Genomic DNA, 19980 nt, shown 5'->3' on the forward strand with positions numbered 1-19980 from the left:
AATTTCTTTCTATCTACCATAACCAGTTTTATGTCTTATAATGCTACTTTTGAAGATACTACTTTTCTTTATTATGAGAAAAATTTAAGAAATGGGCTACTGTATGAATTTTTCTAGATGAATGGAATATTAGTTATTCAGTGCATTCTCTTAGCATGACTTGATTTTACAGAGTAAAGTCTTATAATTTTACTATTTGAGTTCCTTCACCAGGGCTTGAGAATAATGCAGTTCTGGGCATCTGAGTTCCTAGAACAAACCCTGAAAGCAAAATGAGTGCAGTTTAGACACCAGCCTGTGGCTCCTCCTTCACCTCCTTCCCAAGAGCTCTCAGTCCTGTGGCCCTCCAGAACTAAGCAGGAGACATCTGGCTCTCATGGGGAACACAGAGGTTTTAAGCTCATCAGCTAGGTGACCAGGAGCAGGCTACTTATACTCTGGTCCTTGGTCCTCTATTTGAAAAATAGGGAAATAAATCTATCTTACTGGATTATTATGAAAATTAAACCAACTAGTCTGCATAAAGTACTTATCAAAGTAGCAGAAGCCAATATGTATGAGTCTTTTTTCTTTCTCTCTTCCATTTTCTTTCTCAAAATCACATGGTTTATTAATGTCCAAGCAGGAACGAAAGTCAGATCTTTTAATTTCTGGGCAATAGGCCTGACATGAATTCTTCCACTATTCACATCAAAATCTTCTCAGGAATGAAAAGCAGCTGTACTTCCGAGGTCAGAGGTCATCTTTTGTCAGTTTGAGAAGCATGTGAAGGACAGGTGGCCCTGTCTTTAAAAAATGGCTATTTCTATCTCAAACTGGGAAATGATTGTAATGTTAGATGAAATATTTTATTACAGTCTTTTTCTCAGAATTCCAGATATAGAATATTTAATTCCTATATTTTTATCATTAGAGAAGACTTATGAGTCTATAATGGTTCAAAAAGACCAGAAGAAAATTGGTATCTGTTAGTAAGTAAGCATGTTTGAATCTACTGGAAAATAAGCCACAAAGCTGGTCTTGGAGTTTACACATTTGAACAAGAGCAAATGGGTTTAAGCTGGCAGGCAGAGCAACTAAGTAGACTTAAATGTATGCTTCATAGTTCATGTGATTTCTAGCAGTGGTTCACCTCATTTACTTATGACACTGAAAGAAAATCAAATTTTAAATTCATTATTATTATTATGATAAAATTGTTATCAGTAGAAATCATGGAATATAATTTTCTGGCTTTGTTCTTTATTTTAAATCAAATAATAGTGTTAAATATAAGAATGCATTTCAATTTTTAAAGTCTATTAAAATTCAATGAAATCCTTCACATGTGAATAAAAATTTGTTTTTACCTCAAAAATGGCACATAACTGTGTGTGATGTTTTAAAGTTTAAAACAAATTAGCCCTTCAAATCTTGGTGTGTAGTGCCCAGATTTTAGTATTTCCAGGTATGTACTGCTCTTAAATGAAAGGAACCAGAGTTTCTTTAGAGAGTCGGTTAATTTGAGAGTTTAGGAAGGAAAAGTATAGAGTGAAGGATCTTAAGGGGTGAGTCAGAAAGAAAGTGCTAAGAAAGGCAGAAAGAAGGGAAGAAAGAAAAAGAGTGAAAGAATGAAAGATCAAAAGGAAGGAAGGAAGGAAGGAAAAGAAAAAAGGAGAAAAGAGAGTATATATAATCTGGGTGTAGTGGTACATGTTTGTGATCCCAGGACTTGGGAGGATTTCAGGAGAATTTCAGGCTTGAAGCAAGTGCCTGTAAACTTTGTGAGACTCTGTTTGCAAGAATAAAATAAAAAGGGATGGGGCTGTTGCTCTGTGATAGAATGCCCTGGGTTCAATCCCCAGTACCACCACCAAGAAAAAAAAGTGCATGTAAATCTCTAATCTAAATCTAATTGCCATTGTATCTCCAAAGAAATAAAAGCCTCAGATAAGCTTGACTGATTAATGTTAAAATTAATAAGATATTAAACAAAAATAAGTATTTCCATAGCCCCAGAGAATGTCCCTAGATCTATTAAATACAAAGAGGGAAATAGAAATTTGACAGTGGAGACATCTGTCAGACACAACAGTAGAGGCATCACGTACTTAAAGCTAACGTTATGAGAAATAATACGTATCTCATCAAATATTTCCTGACACTATGGGATGGGATATCTGTGAAGTCCTTCCCAACAACTTGTAACCTCGGTACATGCAATAATAAAATACTGGAAAAGAACTGATGTAAGTCATTCTGTAACTGGTCACCGTGCTGCAAAATTCTCAAGGTCCCGAGGCCAAGAAGAGATTCACCAATTGTCACAGATTGGAGGAGACCTAAGAGACCTTTCAGCTAAACACAACGTGAATTCTGGAGGAATCTTAGACAGGGCAAGGCCAATAGTGAGAAAACTGGAGGAAAAGGAAAAATCCATAGTTTAGATGATGTTGAACAATGTTAATTTTATATTTTTGACAAGTATGCCTTGGTTATGCAAGATACTAGGAGTAGAAAACTTGGATGAAGAATAGATGAAGAATAAAAAACATGGATGAGGAATCTGCACCATGCCTGCAACTCTCTGTGTCTATAATTATCTCAGGATCACATACAAAAAAAAACCAACCAACCAAACAAACAAACAAAACATGAGAGCTGAGTCTCTATGTATTGGGTCCTGAAATTAAATGGAGTTTTTGGAATTAATCTCCACTGAAATGTAATCGTTTTTATTGGTGCATTGTAGTCATGCATCTTCATAAAGTACAAATTGGCAGAGGCACACATGCACACATCACTCATTTAGCCCTTCCCCAGTTCTCACCCCATTCCCACCCCCGCCCTCTTGTTTGGCTGAGTGATTGATATGTTTGTGAATGTACATCACACACCTTAGGGAATATCTTTCTTCCCCCTTCCTATTCCCCTCAGTTAGGTCACCCTATTTGCACCTTTCTGGTTTCTCCTTCATTTAGAGTTCCTCCTATGACCCTTTTTCTCCCTACCGTCCACATATGAAGAAGAACATTTGAGCCGGGCGTGGTGTCGCACTCTTGTAATCCCTGCGCTTGGGAGGCAGAGACAGGAGGATTGCGCAGGTTCAAAGCCAGCCACGCTGGCTTAAGAGACCGTTTCCAAATAAAAATATAAAAAACAAAAGGTCTGGGAGTGTAGCTCGGAGGTAGAAGGGCTTCCAGGAACCCCAGTACCACAAAAAAAAAAAAAAAAAAGGAAGAACATCTGATTTTTTTTCACTTTTTGTGACTGAATAATCTCACTTAGCATAATGTTTTCCAATTCTATCCATTTCCTTACAAATGACATAATTTTGTTCTTCTTCTTGGCTGAGTAAAAATTTACTGTGTATATATATCCCAGAGTTTTGTAACCTATTCATCTGTTGATGGATATTGGCTGGTTCCATAGTTTTGCAATGGTGTTTGTTTTTTTTTTTTTTTTTTTGGTGGTGGTACTGGGGTTCCTGGAAGCCCTTCTACCCCCGGGCTATACTCCCAGACCTATTTTTACCTTTTATATTTGGAAACAGGTTCTCCTAAGCCAGCGCGTGTGGCTGGCTTCGAACCTGTCTCTGCCTCCCAAGCGCAGGGATTACAAGCGTGCGCCACCACGCCCAGCAGCAATGGTGTTTTGTGTGGCTCTGAACATAGATATGCATGCATTAGTTTGGAAGTTTGTTTTCCATTCTTTTGGACTTAAGTACCCACTTTACGTTCCACTGGGCTTGTCTTTCCTTCTCAATGACTGGCTGCACCACTACCAGTGCCTCTGACAGTAAAAATGGCCTTTCCCTTTGTCATTCTCATTGCTTGGGTGAGAGAGTTGTTTTGCTGTTCCCTGGCATTTATGCTTTGTGTGTTTACTTTCCCTTGACTCCTTGGGAACTAACTTGAAGGTCATTGGTCTTATTCTCCAGTATGTTGGAGTGTTCATTTTAAGACCATATTTCATATTTATGGAAATTCAATTATCTGGAGAAGAAATAGCTGGAATGGACCAGATAGCCAGAAATGGAAAATACTTTGCTGCCTAGGACTTCACATAGCCTGGCCAGCTCAGACCATCCTTAGACCTGGGGAATAAAAGCCCTACTCTGGGCTAAGCGCTTAGGGGTTTTACTCTCGTCCTCAGTCACCTGCAACTGTGATGGCATTAATAAAAGTGGGATATCTGAGAGGTCATGGGGATGTCAATCCCTGGATTCCTGGAAATGGCTACCTCTTCTTCTTTCTTAAATTGAAGCAACCAGAACCTAGTACTTTCCACACACAAAGTCTCCAACTCTCTTTCAGACATGGCCTGTCCCTAGGTCTGTGGCAGTTGCTGTGTGCATCTCATGGGTTCTTAGGCCCTTACAGGGTGGGGTGGAGAGATGGAAACGGGCTTGCTGTCACTATTAGCCAGCCAGCTCATCTGAATTTCTTTTAATCTATGTTTATTGGTACACTGTAACATCTTGGTAGGGTTCAAAGTCCGGCATATATCCATGACACAGGTCTTTCCTATGTTTCCCTTCTGGTTCTCCCCTGCCACACACCCCTCCCTGCACACAATAGTGAGGTTGGACATGCTACTTTCATACATGGGTCAACATCATTTGAACTGTTTCTTTCAGCAGTTCTTTCTTCTCCATTTCCCATCTCCCTCCATCTCCTTCCAGTGTTCCACAATCACTCTCCTCAATTATCTAAAGTCTCTTTTGTTTCTTATTCTCTTGGTGGCTTTCATATATGAGAGAAAACATTTGACCCTTGACTTTCTGAGACTGGTTGATCTTACTTAGCATAATATTTTCTATTTTGATCTATTTTCCTGCAAATGGAATAATTTTGTTTTTCTTGTGGCAGAGTAAAAGTATTTTTGTAAATATATACCACATTTTTGTTAGCCATTCATCTGATGATGGACAACCAGTTTGTTTCCATAATTCAGGTACTTGGAATCATGCCACTATAAACATGGATTTGCATGTGTCATCAAGTTTCTGTCTTAATATTTTAAAACAAACACATAGCCCAACTTTTTATATGGATTTGGGTTAGGACAGAAAAGAGTAAGGATCTGCATTTGCAACTGTAATGGGTTGTACGGCATAAGGATATATCAAGTCCTAACACTTGACCTTATCTCTGCATAGGATGTTTAAGATGTAATTGTGTTAAGGTGAGGTCTGACTGGAGTAAGATGAATCCAAGTTCAGTGACTTCTGCACATATCATGAGTGAAGACACAGCTGCAGAGGAGAGCACATGAGGAAACAGAGACCGAGAATGGAGTTGCCTTGCCACCGCCAAGCAGTGGTTAAGGATTGACAGCAAACGCCAGCAACTAGGAGAGAGCATGGGGCTGTTTTTTTCCCCAAAACTTCTAGAAGGAATCACTCTGCTGATACCTTAATGACAGGCTTCTGGCCCTCAGAATGAGGAGAGAATGATTTTTGCTTTTTTTTTTTTAAGCTACCAAGTCTGGGATTTTTTGTTAAGGAAGTCTCAGAACACTCATACATAAGGGATAAATTATTTTGAAAAATGGGGTCTTTTCTTAGAGCCCAATTTTGGACATTGTAATGGAGATTACCTTGCCACAGTAGTATAGCAACCTAATTCCCTGAGGTCTGTCAAAGCTTTTACAAGCCTGGGAAAAAATAGTAAAATAGTCTGAGCACCTTTTGCTTTTCTAAAATAAATAATGTATTTATCTCTAAATAAGAGTACAGGGTTATTATTTGGAATTTTTGATAGTCAGAAATCAATTTCTATTCCATTAGCTTTCCTAAAAGAGGTGGGAGAATCACCAAGACCTTTGCTGGACCTGGAGTTTAGAAAGGATAAAAAGGCAGATAATCCGGTTCTACATTAGAGGGCATCTTTGCCTCTGAGCAGTTGCTAGGGAAACACTGAAAACACTAACTACACCTACGCTGCCAGGGCTAAGCATGTCTAGTCTAATTCATGAGGAATAGAGGTCCCTAATAAAACTAACAAACAAATGAACACATATCCTGAGCTAAACTTGAATAACTTCTTCATGACAGCACATCTGGGGTCTTCAGTGTTACATATAAGCACATCTGGGGGTCTTCAGTGTGCTTTTATTTATCAAATCTTTCCCAAGATTATTTTATGCTAGAAACATTTATGGAAAGAGATTCATGAAACTGGTCACATGAGGAATGATCACATTAGAATATAGCTTCTGTTGATGCTTCTGGGGTCTATTTAAGATAGATAAATCTTTTCCTATGTTATATACATTATCGTCCCTTCTTCCTAATTTAAATATCTCTCTCTTTAAAAAAAATTGTGCTCTTTTAAAAATTTTTTACTGGAGATTGAGCCTAGGTGCATTCTACCTCAGATCTACACCCCCAGCCCAATTTTATTTTTAAATTTTGAGACAGATTTTGACTTAGTTGCAGAGTACCTTGCTAAATTTCTGAAGCTGGTCTTGAACCTACAATTCTCCTGCCTCAGTCTTCCAAGTAATTAGATTAAAGGCAGGCACTACACACCGAGCCAAAATTTGTACTCTTTGACTCCTCTAAATTTGTCAACCTTTGACCTATCTCTGCTATGTCCAAGTTAGGTTAAGGTCTGTGATGTCCCATACAATATAAAAGAAATTAGTGATCTTTCATCTTCAGTCAGTAAATAATTAATATGATAACCATCTAAGTCATTTCTATTTTCTTTGCTGTTTACATGAAGCCCTTTTATTGAGACAACCCATAAGAAATAGCTGATAGCCAACTGACGAGGTTGCGTGATTCAACCTAACACATTCACATTATTAAAGAGGCACTGTTTCCCCAGGTATTTACTTTACTCATAAGGGCTTAGCCACTTCAAGAATTTGGCTTAATACTTTTACAAAGAAACTGGATGGTGACAGGAGAGATCACTTGTGCCTGTTGACAACCTTGTGTGGGGCCAAACTGGAATGCAAAATGATACTATCAAATTGAGAGTACAATTGTAGTGAATAAAATATAGTGAATAAAATGAATGTCAATCAGGGTGCTTGTAAGACTTTGTCTGTAAAATAGAATGCTTAACTTGACAAATGCAGCCAAAATAGGAACATTTACATGGACTGGGCCACATGAAGACAAGTTTTAAAATTATGGTCAATCACAGATTCAGGCTCTGCTGAACATGCCCAAATGGGCTGTCTCTGAGCCATCTCTTTCAAGTGACCATCTGGACCTCACCTTTGGATCCCGGCTGCCACATCAAATGACTATTGCCATCATTTCCATGATCCATTTCATGGACTCCATGAATTTCAGACATTAAGACATTGTATTATTACCTTGAATAGTATAAGAATACTCTAAGTACAACCTATTCAAAGCCTACTCAACTTCCAAGTTCTGGTTAAAGGTCCAGGAAAACTAGAAAGTATCCCATTTTCCCTTTATAGGTTATGGACTATGTTGATCAACTTTAACATGAGGCCATACACACTTCTAGCTGATAACACCATCTTCTTTATGTACCAACTTTGACTTTGAAATTTATAAGTTTTTATAAAAAGATCCTACCAAGTGTTGTATGTGTCCAGTTGATGAAAATATGTGTAGCCTTCGTCACGAAAGACTTTGTAAATTTAGTGATGATATCCATAAAACCATCACTGTCTAAAAGAAAAATGATGGTTGAAAAATCAAGATTGGGAGTATTAAGTATGGAGAAGCTTCAGGGGAGATTGATTGTTGAATATGGCTCTTATCTATTTGATTCTTGAACCAGATTTCTTCAAACAAAATGTATACTTTTTTATATTGGTTTTATCCAAAGCTGATACTTGGCATACTTCTAAAATTTCATTGTAGGTTGAATTCAAACAACTATAAGACCATGGTTAGCTTATTCATTAAAAATAGGTGTCATAAAATACATTTAATAGAAATAATTCCTACTAGGCTTTTGTCACAAATTCTATAGTTCCAAATGGATGTTTATATTTTTATTGCTGAAGTTTTTGACCATGTGTTTGTTTAGATTTCTGATGTTTCTATAAATTAATGTTTATATAATCATTTATCAAAGTTAATTATCGAAGTAAAATTATCATCTTCCATGACAATTTATATCATAGCATTATAGCATTACTTCTCAGCATCTGAGAGATGAGTGTGTTTCAATTGATTATAGCTTAGTCTCGCACCAAGGCCACCCCTTAGAGTTTTTGTACAAAAGTGGTTTCCTTGGGAAAACAATTTAAGTCTCACCAATGTTGTTAAACCCTCAGGACATGGGACTTGTGACTGTGGAAAGTGCAAATGTGACCCCGGATGGTCTGGGGAAGCTTGCCAGTACCCAACCAACTGTGACCTGACCAAGAAAAAAAGCAACGAAATGTGCAAGAATTCTCAAGATATCATCTGCTCTAATGCAGGTAAGGATTATACCCTATGAGAATTTTGAAATTTCAAATTTGATTCTGAAATAATCAAAGTTCACTTTTTAATGGAAATATGTAGGAGTGGAAGAATGTTGAAGCTCTGAGTGAGACTACTTTTGAGAATACATTTTAGAAGTGAAATTCAGATAAATCAATGGGGAAAAAATGTCATCTTGCTGAGACTGGCAAATTTGATACTCTTCAGCTATTTCAAATGCCTATCGGGAGTAGAATGTTCACTGAAAACTACTCAGGAAAACATCTTATGTAAATTGAGAGCCATGATTTTGAATGCTGGATTGAGTCTTTTAAAAAGGATTTCAAGGGTGCTTCTAATTTATACCTGAGCATCAAGTAGAACAAATGCTTTTAATGTGATAGAAGTTTCAGATGTACCGAATAGGAAGTTTATTGAAGAATATAGTGGCAGCAAGATGTTTGGCTAAATTTTTTTATATACTTTTATTGGCACATTATATTTATACATCATGTGAGGTTCAGTGTGATACAACATACATGCACACAGCTCTTGGTGTGATTTCCTCCAGCTACCACCCCACTCCCCATGCATGGTATATTTTAATGGCATTGGTAAGGATACCTTCATATACATACATATCCATGTTCATAGCAGCACAATTCACAACAGGCAAATTATGGAACTAACCTAGGCATCCATCAACAGATGAATGGATAAAACAGAATTCTGCTCAGCTATAGAGCAAACAAAGTTATGTTATTTTCAGGAAAATGGATGGACTAGAGAATATTATGCTAAGTAAGACCGGCCAGTCTCAGAAAGTGAAGGGTCATATGTTATCTTTCATATGTGAAAGCTAGAGAGAAAATAGGATAGAAAAGGGACGTTAGATAAAAGAGGAGAGAGAGCAGTAGAATAGTGAGTGGAAGGCGGGTGGGGGAGGCAAGAGGGGAGCGAGAAAAGGAAGCTTAGTGAAAGAAACAGGTCAAATAATGCTTTGTCCATATATCACCAAATTACTCTTAAAATCATTAAAATATTCATTAAATCATTTCATAGAAAATTACAGAAAAGCTGTTAAAATTAATTAGCAAAACCATATAAAACAAAATGGTTGCAGTTTTCATTACAATGGTATTTAGCCAGTGTTACTATAATTAAAAAGTCTTAGCATTTGGTCACTTGGAGCCTCAAAGTTGGTTGAATGCTAGACTCCCCAAAGAAAAATCATAAAACGTCAGTGCTCATCATGAGCTTCCCTGGACATTCTCCTTCAGTTGCTTTGGGATGTAGCCTGGGCTTTAATGGGTTGTTAAGCTCTAGGGATCATCCTAATGTAGATCCAGGGATTCAAGCTGTTTTTGTACATGCTAAAAGTGAGGATTTGACTAGCTGAACAAATATCCCCCTCCCCTACAAAAAAAAAAAAAAAAAGAAGAAGAAGAAGAAGCTGGTATTATTGGCAGAGCCCATCTGAAAAGAGCTAACATTTTCCACAGTTTGTGAAAAATTGCTTCCTATAGACTATGCTCAGTAAAGGTGTTTTTCTAAGAGGGATGACGGCTGTATCCAGGCGGGAGTGGAAGGGGTCCATCAGGGAGGAGAACCACTGGGTTAAGTAGTCAGGTCACTTCCTGTGTTCATCTTGTTCTTTGGCTTCATGGCTCTTCAGCACCTCAGTCTTTTATGACCACGCAGTAGGATTTCTCTACCGCTGATTCATAACACATTCGATACCATCACACGCACATATGCACACCCACCCCCAACACACCCCTACAACAGCCTGAAAGTTTTCAACCTTGAAGAAATCCATATTTTCAAATTTGTGCAGTAATAGGACTTGGATTCTACTTTTTCATTTGAATTCTCTGTTTTTGAACTTATTTTTTTCTTATTCTTTTGCAAACTTAATTCAGGTTCTAAAAAATACATTATAACTGAATGAAAGTTAGTCTAGGAATTTCCAGTGGCATCCTATCATTAAGAAATACAGTTACCATGTTAACATATCTCAAAGTATAAAATACACAGAATCCTTTTGGTTGGTGATTAAACATATTTGAAAAACTATAAGACATATGTTTAAGATTATCTACACCTTTATCTTCTTAGCATTAGTGCTAGAGTTTTATGAAATCTACCATCTATAGTTCAGTTTTGCCAACCGACTCAATAATATACTTTAAAATATTTCCCCTATGTAGGATCTAATTTAGGGATATTTCACTTGTGTCAGTGATTCAGTCATGTTCTTCTAATATGTTGCCCCTCATTACAGCATTTAATCTAGGAATGGTGTTATATTTAGTTGTCACTTCTCTTTATCTTCTTTTAATCTGGACAGTCTTTATTACTTTAAAGCTTTAAAGCATTGATAATCTTGAAAATTGTTCCCAACTATTTAAAAAATACTTTTTTGGGGATTGATGCCTCTTCATGATTGAATGCATGTTATGTATTCTTAGGTGAAATCCCAGAAAGAGGATTTTGTGTTCTCAGATGTTTTCTTTGGAAGCTTATATCTCTGCTGGCACTTAAGGGGGCCAATTATGATCAACTGGTCAAGGTGATGTCTGATGGACCAACTCTGTTAGTACTGACTGTACTGATTTATCCTCTTTCTAACAAGTGAGCAGAGCATGGAGAATCGCTTCAAAAGCGTACAAATACCCCATTCCTCATTAAAACTTTCAATTGACGATTCCCTCTTACCTAGTGTTTACAAGGATGGTTAAAAAATGTTAATTTCTAAACTTCAGCATTCTCTTCCTATTCACCAGTTGTCATTTTTCCACAAATGAAAGCCCTCTCTCACCAGTTATTTGATATTGCATTTACAACATTACTTACTATCAGTCTAGAGTCACAATTTCTATTATTTCATTGGCTCATTATTTATTTCTCTATTTAATTATTATGATATAGTACAGATTGTTCCATAGAAAGTTTTGGAGAATCTTCAGGTGAGCTTTTGTGTCCTTGTGACATGACTATTATTTTTATTTCTCGTAGATTTTATCTTTTGGTTCAACAGAATATTCCAGGTCATGTTGTACCTTCCTTGCCATAGCTTTTGAATGAGCTATTTCTCAAAAAACAAAAAAACAAAGGACCCTGGTTCTTTTTAGTGAAGAAAAATGTTGCAATGAAAAACGTGCCCACTAAGGAAATTTATTTGTACTGGAGTGTTTTTACTTCTTGGCCCTTTCTTCAATAGGTTAATATCAAAAAGACAAAGTGGGTGCCATACAATTTTAGAGTTTATGTAGACAATGATTCATTAATTGGGCAGCTCCAAGCCCAAGGGGGCACAGAGGCTGTACCGAGAAGGTGAGAATGGTAGATGTTTATAGGAACAACACAGAAACAATACCAAGAAAATATTTTCTTAACTTACGTTTACATAGTTGCCTTATTTAATCTATCTCATTGGAAAGACACCAATTATATTACGATAAGTTTATTGGTTGCCTCGGATTGGTTGAGATCAAGTTTTATTTTTTTGATGTTGGCATCTGTAAGAAATAGCTCAAGGTCAGTTTAATATGTTTTAGCTAATTGAAGCAAGAATAAAGTAACTCATAAGACCTAACTGGTTTTGTCTAATCATGGGATTTTCAGGCCTTTTCTCTAATTTACTTTAATATTAGTAAATATACATATACGTCTACGTGCACATTGAGTTTCCATAACATACCTACGCACATATGCATATATATGTATATGTGTATGCATGTGTTTTAGAAATCATGAATTTATATCAATCCATTCAATTCTAGTCCATCTTCATGTTAGTTTTTTCCCAATCCATATTTGCATATACCACATTTCACATTTCATTTTCTCAATCCTATCGTACATCTATAATTGTTTGTAGGATTGATCCATACACAGAAATACAAAACAAATCTATCAAAAAAGACCAGGATTTGCATTTGCTTCCAATCCACTCCCTCTCACTCTTATTCTACCCTAATCATGTCCAAAATTGGGGTTTCTAATCAAATGCGGTATTCATAAGTTCCTTGGATGCTTGTTAGCTTCCTCCACTATTATTGCTATGGTAGTCATTTCTAATACATTTGAACTTATTTATTTCAGATTACTTTCAGTCCCTCTCTTCATTTCCATTGTTAATTAATATATAATGTATAGAGCATTATGTTAAGTGAGATTAGCCAGTCGCAGAAAGTGAAGGCTCCTATGTTTTCTCTCTTATCTCCAAGCAAGGAAGTAATTGGGAGATAAGAGAGATTTGTCTGGAGGAGAAACTCCAGGGAGTCACGAAGGTGGCTTTGGGGAAGCTGTGAGGGGAAGGAGAATTAATAAAGCACTTCACTGACATGTGAGAATACCAACGCCGATCTCAATATTCTGAATGGGAAGAGAGTATCACAGAGGTAGCCAGGGGAAAGCCCACCAAGTGGTGTGTGCGTCAGTGTTGCTGTGATGCTCTAATGCATCAAGAAAAGTATAGGAATGTGTAAAACACAAGGGACTTCCAGGAAGATGGCGACCGAGAAAAGCGGGGCTTAAGAGCCCCACTAACAACCAATCTCCATTACCACAAAATCAGCGCCTTTCATAGCCAGAAAACACCATCACCAGAAACAAAAAAATCACCAGGCTCCAGAGAGAAAGCGGACTGAGAACAGAGCTCAGAGCCACAGAGGAGATAACCAGCCTCACGCCCGAAGACACGGCAGCAGCGCCTTGCTGCCGGCGGCAGCGGCAAATTCACCGGACGGCTACAGCAAGCCGAGGTGAGCCGATGCGGAACAGCCAGGCGGGATTTCTCGCTGCAGGTAAAATCTAAAGCTCCCAGTGGCTGAGCTCAGCACACGCCGCAGCGATTCAGAGTGGAAATCAAAACCAAGAAGAAATACACCAGCCTCACGGCCGAGGGCGTGGCACTGGCGCCATATTGCCACCGGCGGCAGCAGCAGAGAATTCACCGAATCCAGGACAGCTACATCTGCGTACTCAAGAACAGTGAGTCAAATTGCGGGCCACAGAGGAGAAATCCCAGTACTGTACTCCCTGGGACTTGACCAAGTGGGGGAGGGGCGGTGGCAGAGATATCACACCATAGGAGAACGCCCAACCTGGCACCCCCCACAGTCTAAAGCAGCCTCTATCGACTCTCTGGGTCGGACACTCTGTGATAAAACCCAGTAAAGGGGTAGTGGGGTCTGAGATACTACTGACTCGAGATCCAGAACACCTTAAGTGAAGTCATAGTGACCCAAGGGAAGAACCCAGAGAAGGCACAAACTTCCAAAATCATGGGAAAGAGGAATAATACTGGAGCAATGAATGCCCACAACCCCACAACATCAGAACCCGATAAAACAGAAAATCAGAGATTTCTAGAAGATCAAATCAGGAAAATAACTGTAGAAATAATAGAGGTGCTTCGAAAAGAACTCAGAGAGAGCCAAAAAGAGATAAAGGATGCAATTAATGAAGTAAAGGCCTCAATTCAAAGCACAAACAACCGATTAGACCACATGGAGAACAGAATCTCGCTCTTAGAAGATGAGCAATCCAAAAATGAACGCATAGTTTCTAATCTAGAAAAAAATATCCGACAGCAGGAATCTGATATTGAAGAAATATGGGCCCATTTTAAGAGAGCTAACCTAAGAGTAATTGGAATAGAGGAGGGAAAAGAAAGTGAAACCAAAGGGATCAACAATCTCTTCAAGGAAGTAATAGCAGAAAATTTTCCAGACATAGAGCAAGAGGTTGATACACAGGCCCAGAAACTTATAGAACTCCCTTTAGACAGGATCAGAGAAGAGGATCCCCACGCCACATAATTGTCAAAATGACCAATGTGGAAGCCAGGCAGAGAATCTTAAAGGCAACAAAAACAAAGGGCCAAGTGACATTCAGAGGCAAGCCGATTAGAATCACTCCAGACTTCCCAAACCAAGTCATGAGAGCCAGAAGGGCTTGGAGTAACATATTCCAAACTCTGAAAGAAAACAACTTCCAGCCAAAAATTTCCTACCTAGCAAAACTTTCTATCAAATTAGATGGAGAAATAAGAAGCTTCCATGACAAACAGAAACTGAAGGAATTTTTGTCTTCAAAACCAGCACTAGAGAAAATACTCAAAGAGATTAACTACAAAGAAGAAATAGGTAACACACACCAGAACCAGAGAAACAAGAGTTTCCATCCAACAGTCAACTAAGATTGGTTATCTGTGGAGATTCATTACTTATGTTAGTCTTTTACCTATCTCTAAATGGTATTGTTTGCCTTTATTGTTGTTAATTTTTAGGATTTCTAGTTGGAATATTAATATACCTTCAGATATAGCATTTGGAAATATTTTATCCCATTCTATTAGTAACTGTTAACTCTGTTTACATTTTTTAATATTTTTTTATTTTTTAGGGAGTTTGTATACTCTTCTGTTGCCTGTGCCATTGAAATCATATCCAAGAAATCACTGCCAATTTCAGTGTTGTGAGGTTTTATGACCCAGATTTTCTCCTAAAAGTTTATAGTCTTAAGATTTATATTTAGGTCTTTTATTTATTTTGAGTTAATATTTGTATATGGGATTAGGTAAGGGTCCAACTTTATTCTTTTCCATGTAATTATTATGTTTCAACAGTATTTAGTTAAAATATTATTATTTCTACCACCAAATGTTCGTGGAAACCTTGTCAAAAATAACTTGACAATATAGGGAAGAATTTAGCTCTAGGCTTTTAACTTCAATGGTTTATATATCTGCCTTTAGAATAGTAGTACACTGTTTCAATTATTGTAGCTTTATATGGTTTGAAATCAGAAAATATATATCTTCTAGCTTTGTTCTTTTTCAAGATCGTTTTGGGTATCTAGAGTCCATATTCCATATTAGGATACAGTTTTTTTCTGAAAAATAAATATATAAATATATGATAGTTTCACCTAAAAAAAATAGAAAAAAATATTCTCTGGTAAGAAAGAAAGTAAAAAGAAATATTGAAATGTTATCTTTAAGTCATCAAAAGCTTGGTATCAGACAAATGAAACTGTTATGTGAGATTATCATTTTTAATTTTGGATAAATTGCTATAATACTAGATGTCAACCACTAAGCCAAGCATGGGAGAGAGGGATGGGGAGAGAATGGGGTGGGGATCGGGTGGGGGCTGACTGGGCGATGTGTGCATGTATGTCTACAAAAGTTTGTATCCCACTATGATGTATGAATACAGTGCACCAATAAAAAAAATGTGAATGCAAAAAAAATGTGTAAAACACAAACATGTTTCCAAAAGTCACAACTATGAAAACAGCATACTCAGAGATTCATCACTTTCTTGAATAAGGCTTCTACCTTTTTACTCTCTTTCAGGTAATTAGTTTTGTTGATTTCTGTTTTGCTTATATAGGGGTTTCCCTTTGAAAAAGAAGATACATTGTATGCTATTATTTTTTGCTTTCCCCTACACAAAAGGTAGCACACTCTGTTCTTTGTCAATTTGCCTGTCTTTGCCTTTGAGCATTACTCTTGGGATTTTCTTCATATCAATTCATTGAAATATTTTCATTCATTTTTTCCCCAGAAGCATAAAGCACTATATTTTGTGCATGTGACATTATTTATTCAATCAATTTCCTGTGCTTGAGCATTTAGAATTTCTAATATTTTGAAATTGCAATCAACTTATTAGATTCATATATATTCTCATATTTTGGAAGATTATGTCTTCAGAGCAAATTATTATGAGTGAGATTATCAGGGCAGAGGATTAATTTATACACAGTGTTACATTTAATCTTTTCACTTTCATTTCAGCATCTGAGCCTCTCATTTTACTTCAGCACATCTCACTTGTGCCTGTCATTCCTCTACTGTCTACTCCCACCAGCCTGGTTCAGGACCACACCCTCCGCACTGCACCAGCACACATAGTCATCTCTGTCATCACTCCCTTCCTGTCACATTATGGTTCTCTGGAAGTAGCTTGAAGTAGAAGAAAAGGAGATAAGTGGATGGAGAATATGATGAAGGGCAGGATGAGATGGAGGTGGGGTCCAAAGCTTTCTAGAAACTAAGATGGCAATGCAGAGTGAGTGAGGCTCGAGCCCCTGGGCACAGGGCTCTGCAGTGGTGTCCAACTCTGGTAAGTCATCCTAGAGACAGCCAGCTTTATTAGGCAGTATGAAAAACCAGAGCTGAAATCATCTCGTGTAAAGCTGAGGACCAATGCTAGCGAGCAAGTTGACTAGCAACCAAGGAGAAGCAGTATGACGCAGCCTGATCACAGGAGTCTGGCACTTTTGCCTGGGCTTCCATATGCTGTGTCTTGGAGGCTCGGTTGTGAATTCTGCTGGATGGGTGAGACGGGAAGTCTCTGAGCTATTGTGAACCTCCCACACCAGCCAGGAATGCTTCTCACGTGTGGATGAGTGTGAGCCTGCTGGGGAGGACATCAATGAGGACTTGTTACATTCAGAGGAGAGGCTGTTCCTCTCCATATTTCTAGGGAAAATCATAAAAGCAACCTCCCCAAAGAAAAATAAATTTCTGTATAAATAGCCCCAACCACATTGCCTCTGTTTCTAAAATATAGCGGGCCCCAGCTATTTGAATGGATAATGTAACATCCTTCATCAATAGGATATTCTTGGTCTCTCTGTTATCTCAATTCAACCTACTCTTTCCTCCAAATTCAATCCAAACTCATCTCTGCTTGGTATTCCCATGCATGCTGTTTATCCTAGGCATTTTGCTTAACATCAGAAGTCTGTTCATCATCTCCACTTGTTGGAGTTCTACGCACACATCAGGTGCCAACTCAGGAATTCGCTCCTTCCTTTTGCCTGTGCCTCCTTCACAAAGCCACTCTCAGGTTTTATCATTTCTCTATAGCGTTTGCCACAAATTTGTTGAAAAGGTATTTGTGTCATCTTGTGGTTTTATGTGTGTATATATTTAATATGAATAATATAGATTTTTATAATATTTGTGTGCATAATGGATTACATTTTTCTTCCTACTGTATGATGTATTTAATTTTCTTCATCCTGTTGTCTCCTATTGTACTTTTCCAATAGCATAATAGGTCACAAGAAAAATAAATGACTAGGTATGTGGGTGATTGAGAGGCAGAATGAATAAATGCAGAAATGAAAAAGAAAGGTGATAGAGAAAATATTAGATGAAGCAATACCATGGATTGTGGCAGTAGCTTTTAAATAAAGTAAAGCTTTTATTTAAGTAAAATTATATTTTCAAATAATATTTTTTTGTGTGGTACTGGGGTTCCTGGAAACCCTTCTACCTCCGGGCTACACTCCCAGACCTCTTTATATATTTTTTAAATTTGGAAACAGGGTCTCTTAAGCCAGCACGGCTGGCTTCGAACCTGTGTGATCCTCCTATCTCTGCCCAAGCACGGGGATTACAAGTGTGCACCACCATGCCCGGCTCAAATAAATTTTTTAAGTTAAAATAGTTTGCAAAAAAACCTATAGGAAAATGAATATTACTAATAAATGTCAAACTCACGTGTATATTCTCAAGACAGAAAAAATCAAAGACTGCAAAATCACCATTTATAGGTACTTGTGAGAGAAAAAAATTATAAGTAATAGAAAATTTTAAGACATCTGGGTAATAGAGTCAGGCATAAGGTATTAAAACAAAAGTATTATTAGGGTGCATAATATAAAGTAAAATCTGGAGAAAATATTTGAAACATTATTCATATGCTAAGTATCTAAGTTGGAGAAGAAGAACTAAAAAATTTCTGAATGCCTACTGTGCACTAGACATAGTAGTGGTTTTAGAAAGATGACCAGGTAATATAATATTGGCCCTTAGAGTTAGTCTATGAACTAGAGATTGGAGATAGGCAACATGGGGATTATGAATGAGAGTTACTTTAAAAATGTCATAGCTGGTGAGGAATCAAACTTGGATTCAATTACTTGTTTACCTCCACCCAAAGCCCATGCTTGTTCCAGGGCATCTCATTCAGAATTGCTAATCCTGTTGCTCAAGCCAAATTTCATCTTTGCTTTTTCCCATCCATCATCTCTCATATTCAGTTGGCCACCAAATGCTGTCTGTTCTTTCTCCTGAGACTATTCCTGATACTACTCATTACGTAGCTGAGGCTGTCCACGAACCGCGATCCTCCAGGTCTCAGCCTCCCGAATGCTGGGATTACAAGTGTGCAACACCACCCCGGCCCCATTTTATTTTGAAAGAGCGTCTCACCAAGTTGTAGAGGCTGGCTGTGAACCTCCAGTCCTCCTATCTGATTCTCCCAAGTTCTGGTGGTGTATGCCACCCTTCACAGCTGGGTTTGTTTCTTTCTAAACTCACTGCTGCCAACATCTAGCCAGCCTCTATTTTCTTTCCTGTAGACAAATCAAATAGCATCTTAATCCATTTTCTTATACTCACTTTTGCCTCATCAGTTTATTTTCCATGAGACAAGCAGAGTATCCTGGTATAAAGGCATATCTGATTAAATGATGCCTTGGTGATGACACTTATGTGGCTTCCCATTCTCAAAGATTGAAGATAGAAATCTTTTTTTCATTGGTGCATTATAATTATATGACACAATGAGGTTCGGAGTGACATATTCATACAGGCACACAGAACTTTTTGAGTGTTTTCCTCCAGTCTTTTTGACACCCCCTCCCCACATTCGGATAGTCTTTATATCCATAAAAGAAACTTCATATATGAACAAAGGATTATTTGAATAGTTAACATCATCAGATCTTCCCTTTCTCCTCCCCTCTCCCCATCTCTCTTTCTGGAAATCTTTAATATGATCAATAAAAGTCTATGCACTGCCCCTGTAGTTGCTGTATTCATTTCACAACACTTTTTGCATGATTTCTAAAAAAAAATCATATTCTGTTTTATTTCTTCTTTTTTTATTGTCTTCTACCACTGAGCATTTTCAGAGTGTCTTGCTGGAACTGCGCCTCTTTACCACCCTGCTTCTCTTAACTGTTTTTCTTTCTGGCTTGGCCCTCAGTTTTCAGCTTTATCAAAGGACTTTATCTTTGATCTCCAGGTCTCGGCTGAGTCCCCTTGTTCTGCACTTCTGCAACACTTTGGGCTTCTCTGTTGTATCACATTGGTTTCTATTCATATAAAACTCTGATTAGAGTTGTGTAGGACTTGATTGCCTATTGGGTTTCTAGAGTCTAGGGTGGTATCAGGTGACTGAGAAAGTCTTAAATTTTATATGGCAGTTGCAATGGGAATTAATAAAATATTAATAAAATAAGGTTAAGTTTCTTAAATACACATCTGACCACTAATATTTAAATGTGATATTACTGTCAGTGAAATCATTCTTGGGGAGAGGTATGGTCAGATCTTCAGATTCGGGTATGTTGCATGTGGTAGACCAGATGACTCTGGTACTTCTGTATCACTTTGAGCTACCTTGAGATTCTCTTGGGCTCCCAGGAATCAGTGCTAAAGTAAACTCACTATGACCTTGTATCATTAAAAATAGGGGCATCAGTTAATGCTGAGGATGTTAAACTATCAGGGCCATATAATTTTTTCATTTATGCATTTGATAATGAATTATTTCCCA

General features: G+C 37.6%; 1 protein-coding gene across 2 annotated transcripts in view; it reads left to right on the forward strand.

Annotated features, from left to right (window-relative positions):
- ITGBL1 (integrin subunit beta like 1) overlaps nt 1-19980 on the forward strand; it is a gene marked incomplete at both ends in the record, with an annotated part of 272895 nt that overhangs the window by 117085 nt on the left and 135830 nt on the right. Inside the window, one exon of one of the 2 annotated variants that reach the window (XM_080689531.1) lies at nt 8257-8403. The exons of the other annotated variant lie outside the window; for it this stretch is intronic. Within the exon in view, the coding sequence (XP_080545657.1) occupies nt 8257-8403 (147 nt within the window). The remainder of the gene's footprint in view (nt 1-8256; nt 8404-19980) is intronic. 2 annotated transcript variants of the gene reach the window in all.

This window comes from Muscardinus avellanarius (genome assembly GCF_963383645.1).
Source record: "Muscardinus avellanarius genome assembly, chromosome: 2".
In the NCBI taxonomy this organism is placed as follows: domain Eukaryota; kingdom Metazoa; phylum Chordata; class Mammalia; order Rodentia; family Gliridae; genus Muscardinus; species Muscardinus avellanarius.